Source organism: Anomalospiza imberbis, unplaced genomic scaffold, assembly GCF_031753505.1.
Source record: "Anomalospiza imberbis isolate Cuckoo-Finch-1a 21T00152 unplaced genomic scaffold, ASM3175350v1 scaffold_695, whole genome shotgun sequence".
Lineage (NCBI taxonomy): Eukaryota > Metazoa > Chordata > Aves > Passeriformes > Viduidae > Anomalospiza > Anomalospiza imberbis.
In genome coordinates this window covers 1-10,582 of record NW_027100309.1, presented here as the reverse complement: position 1 = coordinate 10,582, position 10,582 = coordinate 1, and the positions used below count along the sequence as shown (strand labels likewise).

General features: G+C 60.8%; 1 protein-coding gene and 1 long non-coding RNA gene across 2 annotated transcripts; both read right to left on the bottom strand.

The window, feature by feature from the left end:
* Positions 1-2,508: 2,508 nt before the first annotated feature.
* Positions 2,509-2,858, bottom strand: LOC137467608 (uncharacterized). Its single transcript, XR_010995561.1, has 2 exons — positions 2,754-2,858; positions 2,509-2,564 (listed from the first exon to the last, which is right to left on the bottom strand). It is a non-coding gene; the product is annotated as an uncharacterized lncRNA (long non-coding RNA).
* A 1,338-nt stretch (positions 2,859-4,196) lies between these two features.
* LOC137467607 (2-hydroxyacyl-CoA lyase 2-like) lies at positions 4,197-9,811 on the bottom strand. The gene is made up of 4 exons (XM_068179085.1): positions 9,709-9,811; positions 8,767-8,838; positions 7,540-7,645; positions 4,197-4,487 (listed from the first exon to the last, which is right to left on the bottom strand). Exons 2-4 carry the CDS (start codon positions 8,794-8,796, stop codon positions 4,249-4,251), a joined length of 375 nt encoding a protein of 124 aa, XP_068035186.1. The 5' UTR covers positions 8,797-8,838; positions 9,709-9,811; the 3' UTR covers positions 4,197-4,248.
* Positions 9,812-10,582: the final 771 nt, after the last annotated feature.

Sequence of the window (10,582 nt, the reverse complement as noted above, 5' to 3'; positions counted from 1 at the left end):
CTTGATGACCCTTGGGGACACTTGGTGACATTTGATGACCCTTGGGGGCGCTTGATGACACCCAACGACCCTCGGGGACACTCTGGTGACACTTGGTGACGTTTGGTGACCCTTGGGGACACTTGGGGACACTCTGTGACCCTTGGTGACCCTCAATGATGCTCGGGGACACTCGATGACATTTGGTGACACTCAATGACCCTTGATGACCCTTGGGGACACTTGGTGACATTTGGTGAACCTTGGGGACACTTGGTGACACCCAACGACCCTTGGGGACACTATGGTGACACTTGGTGACATTTGGTGACCCCTGGGGACACTTGGGGCCACTCTGTGACCCTTGGTGACCCTGAATGACACTTGGGGACACTTGATGACATCCGGTGACACTTGATGACCCTTGATGACCGTTGGGGACATTTGGTGACCCTGGGTGACCCCTGGTGGCCCTCGGTGACACTCTGGTGACATCCGGTGGCCCTCGGTGGCGCTCAGGTGGACACGGAGCCCTGGCGGAAGTCGCTGGGGCCCAGGAGGGCGTTGACGAGGACGGGGTGGCCTCGGTGGCACTCGGGGACACTCAGTGACCCTTGATGACCTTTGGGGACACTCAGGAACACTTGGGGACGCTCTGGTGACCCTTGGTGACATTTGGTGACCCTTGGGGACACTCAATGAACCTTTGTGACCCTTGGTGACACTTTGGGCCACTCTGCGACCCTTGGTGACCCTTGGTGACATTTGGTGACCCTTGGGGACAATCAATGACCCTTGGTGACCTCTGGTGACCCTTGGTGACACATTGGGCCACTCTGTGACCCTTGGTGATACTCAATGACCCTTGGGGACACTCGATGACCTTTGGTGACCCTTGGTGACATTTGGTGACCCTTGGTGACACTCAATGGCCCTTTGTGACCTCTGGTGACACTTTGGGCCACTCTGTGACCCTTGGTGACACTCAATGGCCCTTGGGGACACTCAATGACCCTTGGTGACCCTTGGTGGCCCTTGGTGACCCTTGGTGACATTTGGTGACACTTGGTGACGCTTGGGGAGCCTTGGTGACTTTCAATGACCCTTGGTGACCCTTGGTGGCCCTTGGTGACCCTTGGGGACACTCGATGAGCCTTGATGACACTCTGGTGACACCTGGTGACCCTTGGTGACATTTGGTGACCCTTGGGACACTCAATGACACTCAGTGACATTTGGTGACACTCGATGACCCTTGATGACCGTTGGTGACATTTGGTGACCCCTGGGGACACTCAATGACCCTTGATGACCGTTGGGGACACTTGGTGACATTTGATGAACCTTGGGGGCGCTTGGTGACACCCAACGACCCTCGGGGACACTCTGGTGACACTTGGTGACATTTGGTGACCCTTGGGGACACTTGGGGCCACTCTGTGACCCGTGGTGACCCTCAATGACGCTCGGGGACACTCGATGACATTTGGTGACACTCGATGACCCTTGGTGACCGTTGGTGACATTTGGTGACCCTTGGTGACATTTGGTGACCCTTGGTGACCCTCAATGACACTCAGTGACACTCGATGACATTTGGTGACACTCGATGACCCTTGATGACCGTTGGTGACATTTGGTGACCCTTGGTGACCCTCAATGACACTTGGGGACACTCGATGACATTTGGTGACACTCGATGACCCTTGGGGACACTTGGTGACACCCAACGACCCTCGGGGACACTCTGGTGACACTTGGTGACATTTGGTGACCCTTGGTGACACTTGGGGCCACTCTGTGACCCGTGGTAACCCTCAATGACGCTCGGGGACACTTGATGACATTTGGTGACACTCAATGACCCTTGATGACCGTTGGTGACATTTGGTGACCCTGGGTGACCCTCAATGACGCTCGGGGACACTCGATGACATTTGGTGACACTCAATGACCCTTGATGACCGTTGACACTCGATGACATTTGGTGACCCTTGGTGACCCTCAACGACACTCGGGGACACTCGATGACCGTTGGTGACACTCGCAGACCCTTGGTGACCATTGGGGACATTTGGTGACCCTGGGTGACCCCTGGTGGCCCTCGGTGACACTCTGGTGACATTTGGTGGCCCTCGGTGGCGCTCAGGTGGACACGGAGCCCTGGCGGAAGTCGCCGGGGCCCAGGAGGGCGTTGACGAGGACGGGGTGGCCTCGGTGGCACTCGGGGACACTCAGTGACCCTTGATGACTTTTGGGGACACTCAGGGACGCTCTGGTGACCCTTGGTGACATTTGGTGACCCTTGGGGACACTCAATGACCCTTGGTGACCCTTGGTGACATTTGGTGACCCCTGGGGACACTCAATGAACCTTTGTGACCTCTGGTGACACTTTGGGCCACTCTGTGACCCTTGGGGACACTCAATGGCTCTTGGGGACACTCAATGACCCTTTGTGACCCTTGGTGGCCCTTGGTGACATTTGGTGACACTTGGTGACCCTTGGGGAGCCTTGGTGACTTTCAATGACCCTTGGTGACCCTTGGTGACATTTGGTGACACTCTGGTGACACCTGGTGACCCTTGGTGACATTTGGTGACCCTCGGGACACTCAATGACGCTCGGGGACACTTGGTGACACTCGATGACCCTTGATGACCGTTGGGGACATTTGGTGACCCTTGATGACCGTTGGGGACATTTGGTGACCCTGGGTGACCCCTGGTGGCCCTCGGTGACACTCTGGAGACATCCGGTGGCCCTCGGTGACATTTGGTGGCCCTCGGTGGCGCTCAGGTGGACACGGAGCCCTGGCGGAAGTCGCCGGGGCCCAGGAGGGCGTTGACGAGGACGGGGTGGCCTCGGTGGCACTCGGGGACCCCTGGGGACACTTAATGACCCTTGGGGACACTTGCTGACCTTTGATGACCCTTGGGGACATTTGGCAGCCCTTGGGGACACTCTGTGACCCCTGATGACCCCTGGTGGCCCTTGGGGAGAACCAATGAACCTTGGTGACCCTTTGTGACCCTTGGGGACACTCTGTGACCCTTGGGGACATTTGATGACCCTTGGTGACCCTTGGGGACACTCTGTGACCCTTGATGAGCCCTGGTGACACTTGGGGACACTCTGTGACCCTTGGGGACATTTGGTGGCCCTTGGGGACACTCTGTGACCCTCGATGACCCCTGGCGACCCTTAGTGACATTTGGTGACCCTTGGGGACATTTGGCAACCCTTGGGGACACTCTGTGACCCTTGGTGACCCCTGGTGGCCCTTGGGGACACTCTGTGACCCTTGATGACCCCTGGTGGCCCTTGGGGACACTCTGTGACCCTTGGGGACACTCTGTGACCCCTGATGACCCCTGGTGGCCCTTGGGGAGAACCAATGACCCTTGGTGACCCTTTGTGACCCTTGGGGACATTTGGTGACCCTTGGTGACCCCTGGTGGCCCTTGGGGACACTTTGTGACCCTTGGGGACATTTGGTGGCCCTTGGGGACACTCTGTGACCCTTGATGACCCCTGGTGACACTTGGGGACAGCCAATGACCCTTGGTGACCCTTGGTGGCCCTTGGGGACACTCTGTGATGACCCTTGGTGACCCTCTGTGACCCTTGGGGACATTTGATGACCCTTGGTGACCCCTGGTGGCCCTTGGGGACACTCTGTGACCCTTGGGGACATTTGATGACCCTTGGGGACACTCTGTGACCCTTGGGGACATTTGATGACCCTTGGGGACACTCTGTGACCCTTGATGACCCCTGGTGGCCCTTGGGGACACTCTGTGACCCTTGGGGACACTTGCTGACCTTTGATGACCCTTGGGGACATTTGGTGGCCCTTGGGGACATTTGGCAGCCCTTGGGGACACTCTGTGACCCTCGATGACCCCTGGTGGCCCTCGGGGACACTCTATGACCCTTGGGGACATTTGGTGGCCCATGGGGACATTTGGTGACCCCTTGGGGACACTCTGTGACCCCTGATGACCCCTGGTGACACTTGGGGACACTCTGTGACCCTTGGGGACATTTGATGACCCTTGGTGACCCTTGGTGGCCCTTGGGGACACTCTGTGACCCTTGACGACCGCTGGTGGCCCTTGGGGACATTTGGTGACCCTTGGGGACACTCAATGATACTCAATGACACTCGGTGACACTCGATGACCCTTGATAACCGTCGGTGACATTTGGTGGCCCTCGGTGACATCCAGTAGCCCTCGGTGACATTTGGTGGCCCTCGGTGGCGCTCAGACGGACACGGAGCCCTGGCGGAAGTCGCTGGGGCCCAGGAGGGCGTTGACGAGGACGGGGTGGCCTCGGTGGCACTCGGCCTGCGCCGCCCTCAGCACGGCCACCACCCTGGCCTCGATGTCCCCTCCGGTGTCCCCAGGGTCCCCTCCGGTGTCCCCAGGGTCCCCTCCGGTGTCCCCAGCGCTGTCCAGGACGAAGCCTCGGCCGCCCAGCGCCGCCGCCACCGCGTGGTAATCTGGGGACACACGGGTGGCACTGTCACCTCCAGGGGTGGCACTGTCACCATGGGTGGCACTGTCACCTCCATGGTGGCACTGTCACCTCCATGGGTGGGACTGTCACCTCCAGGGGTGGCACTGTCACTTCCAGGGGTGGCATTGTCACCTCCAGGGGTGGCACTGTCACCTCCAGGGGTGGCATTGTCACCTCCAGGGGTGGCACTGTCACCTCCAGGGGTGGCATTGTCACCTCCAGGGGTGGCATTGTCACCTCCAGGGGTGGCACTGTCACCTCCAGGGGTGGCACTGTCACCAGGGGTGGCATTGTCATCTCCATGGGTGACATTGTCACCTCCATGGGTGGCATTGTCACCAGGGGTGGCACTGTCACCTCCAGGGGTGGCATTGTCACCTCCAGGGGTGGGACTGTCACCTCCAGGGGTGGCACTGTCACCTCCAGGGGTGGCATTGTCACCTCCAGGGGTGGGACTGTCACCTCCAGGGGTGGGACTGTCACCTCCAGGGGTGGCATTGTCACCTCCAGGGGTGGGACTGTCACCTCCAGGGGTGGCACTGTCACCTCCATGGGTGGCACTGTCACCTCCATGGGTGGCACTGTCACCTCCATGGGTGGCATTGTCACCTCCAGGGGTGGCACTGTCAGCTCCAGGGGTGGCATTGTCACCTCCATGGGTGGCACTGTCACCTCCAGGGGTGGCATTGACACCTCCAGGGGTGGCACTGTCACCTCCATGGGTGGCATTGTCACCTCCAGGGGTGGCATTGTCACCTCCAGGGGTGGCATTGACACCTCCAGGGGTGGCACTGTCACCTCCATGGGTGGCACTGTCACCTCCAGGGGTGGCATTGTCACCTCCAGGGGTGGCATTGTCACCTCCATGGGTGGCACTGTCACCTCCAGGGGTGGCACTGTCACCTCCAGGGGTGGCATTGTCACCTCCATGGGTGGCACTGTCACCTCCATGGGTGGCACTGTCACCTCCATGGGTGGCATTGTCACCTCCAGGGGTGGCATTGTCACCTCCATGGGTGGCACTGTCACCTCCAGGGGTGGCATTGTCACCTCCATGGGTGGCACTGTCACCTCCAGGGGTGGCATTGTCACCTCCAGGGGTGGCATTGTCACCACAGGGGCAGGTCAGTGGTCACTCAGTGGTCACTCAGTGGTCAGTGGTCAGTGGTCACTCAGTGGTCACTCAGTGGTCACTCAGGGTCACTCAGTGGTCACTCAGTGGTCACTCAGTGGTCACTCAGTGGTCAGTGGTCAGTGGTCACTCAGGGTCACTCAGTGGTCAGTCAGTGGTCAGTGGTCAGTGGTCACTCAGTGGTCAGTGGTCAGTGGTCACTCAGTGGTCACTCAGTGGTCACTCAGGGTCACTCAGTGGTCACTCAGTGGTCACTCAGTGGTCACTCAGTGGTCACTCAGTGGTCAGTGGTCAGTGGTCACTCAGGGTCACTCAGTGGTCACTCAGTGGTCAGTGGTCACTCAGTGGTCAGTGGTCAGTGGTCAGTGGTCACTCAGGGTCACTCAGTGGTCACTCAGTGGTCACTCAGTGGTCACTCAGTGGTCACTCAGTGGTCAGTGGTCACTCAGTGGTCACTCAGTGGTCAGTGGTCAGTGGTCACTCAGGGTCACTCAGTGGTCACTCAGTGGTCAGTGGTCACTCAGTGGTCAGTGGTCAGTGGTCAGTGGTCACTCAGGGTCACTCAGTGGTCACTCAGTGGTCACTCAGTGGTCACTCAATAGTCAGTGGTCAGAGGTCACTCAGTGGTCACACAGTGGTCAGTGGTCAGTGGTCAGTGGTCAGTGGTCACTCAGTGGTCACTCAGTGGTCAGTGGTCAGTGGTCAGTGGTCACTCAGTGGTCACTCAGTGGTCACTCAGTGGTCACTCAGTGGTCAGTGGTCACTCAGTGGTCACTCAGTGGTCAGTGGTCAGTGGTCACTCAGGGTCACTCAGTGGTCACTCAGTGGTCAGTGGTCACTCAGTGGTCAGTGGTCAGTGGTCAGTGGTCACTCAGGGTCACTCAGTGGTCACTCAGTGGTCACTCAGTGGTCATTGGTCAGTGATCACTCAGTGGTCAGTGGTCAGTGGTCAGTGGTCACTCAGTGGTCACTCAGTGGTCAGTGGTCAGTGGTCACTCAGTGGTCACTCAGTGGTCACTCAGTGGTCAGTGGTCAGTGGTCAGTGGTCACTCAGGGTCACTCAGCGGTCACTCAGTGGTCACTCAGTGGTCAGTGGTCACTCAGTGGTCAGTGGTCAGTGGTCAGTGGTCAGTGGTCAGTGGTCACTCAGTGGTCACTCAGTGGTCACTCAGTGGTCAGTGGTCAGTGGTCACTCAGTGGTCAGTGGTCAGTGGTCAGTGGTCACTCAGTGGTCAGTGGTCAGTGGTCAGTGGTCACTCAGGGTCACTCAGCGGTCACTCAGTGGTCACTCACCGCTGTAGGCCAGGCCGCAGCCCACGGCGCTGCCCAGCAGGGGGAGCTGCTGACCCCAGCGTCCCCTGGCCATGGGTCAGTTATGGGTCAGTGGTCAGTGGTCACTCAGGGTCAGTCAGTGGTCAGTGGTCAGTGGTCACTCAGTGGTCAGTGGTCAGTGGTCACTCAGTGGTCACTCAGTGGTCACTCAGTGGTCAGTGGTCAGTGGTCACTCAGTGGTCAGTGGTCAGTGGTCAGTGGTCACTCAGGGTCAGTCAGTGGTCAGTGGTCAGTGGTCACTCAGTGGTCAGTGGTCACTCAGTGGTCAGTGGTCAGTGGTCACTCAGTGGTCAGTGGTCAGTGGTCAGTGGTCACTCAGTGGTCAGTGGTCACTCAGTGGTCACTCACCGCTGTAGGCCAGGCCGCAGCCCACGGCGCTGCCCAGCAGGGGGAGCTGCTGACCCCAGCGTCCCCTGGCTATGGGTCAGTTATGGGTCAGTGGTCAGTGGTCACTCAGTGGTCAGTGGTCAGTGGTCACTCAGTGGTCAGTGGTCACTCAGTGGTCAGTGGTCAGTGGTCAGTGGTCAGTGGTCACTCAGGGTCACTCAGTGGTCACTCAGTGGTCACTCACCGCTGTAGGCCAGGCCGCAGCCCACGGCGCTGCCCAGCAGGGGGAGCTGCTCGCGGCTGATCTGGGTCCAGCCGGCGTCGTTGCCAACCAGGGCGATGACCGGGACCTGGGGGGACACGGGGACGGTGACACAGGGACACGGGGACACGGGGACACGGGGATGGTGACACAGGGACACGGGGACACGGGGACAGTGACACAGGGACACGGGGACACGGGGATGGTGACACCGCTGGGGACACGGGGACAGTGACACAGGGACACAGGGACACGGGGACACGGGGACATGGGGATGGTGACACCGCTGGGGACACGGGGACAGTGACACAGGGACACAGGGACACGGGGACACGGGGACATGGGGACACAGTGACATGGGGACACGGGGATGGTGACACAGGGACATGGGGACACGGGGACATGGGGACACTGGGACACGGGGACGGTGACACAGGGACACGGGGACACGGGGACGGTGACAGTGACACGGGGACATGGGGATACGGGGACACGGGGACATGGGGACACGGGGACACGGGGACGGTGACACGGTGATACAGGGACACGGGAACACGGGGACAGTGACACAGGGACACGGGGACACGGGGACAGTGACACAGGGACAAGGGGACACGGGGACGGTGACACAGGGACAAGGGGACACGGGGATGGTGACACAGGGACACGGGGACACGGGGACACGGGGACATGGGGACACGGGGACAGTGACACAGGGACACAGGGACACGGGGACGGGGACACAGGGACACAGGGACACGGGGATACAGGGACGGTGACACCGCTGGGGACACGGGGACGGTGACACAGGGACACGGGGACACGGGGACACGGGGACGGTGACACAGGGACACAGTGACACAGGGACACGGGGACACGGGGACATGGGGACGGTGACACAGGGACACAGTGACACAGGGACACGGGGACACGGGGACATGGGGACACGGGGGACAGTGACACCGCTGGGGACACAGGGACGGTGACACTGCTGGGAACACAGGGATAGGGACAGACACAGGGACAGTGACAGTGCCAGCGGCAGTGAGGGTGACAGTGACACAGTGACAGTGCCAGCGGCAGTGAGGGTGACAGTGACAGTGACGGTGACACAGTGACAGTGACGGTGACAGTGACGGTGACACGGTGACACAGTGACGGTGACACAGTGCCGGTGACAGTGCCGGTGGCAGTGAGGGTGGCGCTGACCTTGTGGCGCACGAAGGTGTCGAACTCCATCAGGCTGAAGCCCAGGGAGCCGTCCCCGTACAGGACCCACACCTGGGACAGAGCCACCGGTGTCACCCCGGGGCCACCAGTGTCACCACAGGGCCACCGGTGTCACCCCGGGGCCACCAGTGTCACCCCAGGGCCACCCCAGGGCCACCGGTGTCACCCCAGGGCCACCAGTGTCACCCCAGGGCCACCCCGGGGCCACTGGTGTCACCCCAGGGCCACCGGTGCCACCACAGGGCCACCGGTGTCACCCCTGGGGACAGTCCCCAAGTGTCACCCCAGTGTCACTGCAGCTGGCCCTGGGGACCCTCCAGCCCCCTCGATGTCCCAAACCCTTAATGTCCCCAATGTCCCCCCAATGTCCCCATGTCCCCATGTCCCCCAATGTCCCCAATGTCCCCAATGTCCCCAATCCCCCCAATGTCCCCCAGTGTCCCCAATGTCCCCAATGTCCCCAGTGTTCCCCATGTCCCCAGTGTCCCCCCAATGTCCCCAATGTCCCCAATGTCCCCAATCCCCCCAATGTCCCCCCCATCCCCAATGTCCCCAATGTCCCCAATGTGCCCCCATCCCCCCAATGTCCCCCCAATGTCCCCAATGTCCCCAATGTCCCAAATCCCCCCAATGTCCCCAATGTCCCCAGTGTCCCCCATGTCCCCAATCCCCCCAATGTCCCCCGATGTCCCCAATGTCCCCAATCCCCCCAATGTCCCCAATGTCCCCAATCCCCTCAATGTCCCCAATGTCCCCGATGTCCTCAACGTCCCCAATGTCCCCGATGTCCCCAATGTCCCCAATCCCCCCAATGTCCCCAATGACCCCCCAGTGTCCCAAATGACCCCCGATGTCCCCGATGTCCCCGATGTCCCCAATCCCCCCGCTGTCCCCGCTGTCCCCTCGCCGTCCCGGTGTCACCTCAGCCTCGGGCCGGCAGAGTTTGGCCCCGAGCGCGAATCCTCCGCCCACGCCCAGCGTGCCGAAGGGACCTGAGGGGACACGGGGACATCAGTGCCACCACACTGGGGACACGGGGACATCAGTGCCACCACACCCAGGACATGGGGACATCAGTGCCACCACACTGGGGACACGGGGGACATCAGTGCCACCACACCCAGGACACGGGGACATCAGTGCCACCACACCAGGGACACGGGGACATGGGGACATCAGTGCCACCACACCGGGGACATGGGGACATCAGTGCCACCACACCCAGGACATGGGGACATGGGGGACATCAGTGCCACCACACTGGGGACACGGGTGACATCAGTGCCACCAAACCCGGGGACACGGGAACATCAGTGCCACCACACCCAGGACATGGGGACATCACTGCCATCACCACACCCAGGACACGGGGACATCAGTGCCACCACACCCAGGACATGGGGACATCAGTGCCACCACACCGGGGACACGGGGACATGGGGGACATCAGTGCCACCACATCCAGGACATGGGGGGACATCAGTGCCACCACACCCAGGACACGGGGACATCAGTGTCACCACACCGGGGACATGGGGACATCAGTGCCACCACACTGGGGACACGGGGACATGGGGACATCAGTGCCACCACACCGGGGACACGGGGGACATCAGTGTCACCACACCCAGGACACGGGGACATCAGTGCCACCACACCGGGGACATGGGGAGGACATCAGTGCCACCACACCGGGGACATGGGGACATCAGTGCCACCACACCGAGGACATGGGGACATCAGTGCCACCACACTGGGGACACGGGGACATCAGTGCCACCACACCGGGGACATG

Coding starts and splice junctions, on each gene's coding strand:
- LOC137467607 (XM_068179085.1), bottom strand. CDS start 8,796: ATGGAGTTCGACACCTTCGTGCGCCACAAG. Junction 7,646..8,766: donor ACACCTTCGTGCGCCACAAG/GTCAGCGCCACC, acceptor GTGTCCCCCCAG/GTCCCGGTCATCGCCCTGGT. Junction 4,488..7,539: donor CTGCGGCCTGGCCTACAGCG/GTGAGTGACCAC, acceptor GTGTGTCCCCAG/ATTACCACGCGGTGGCGGCG.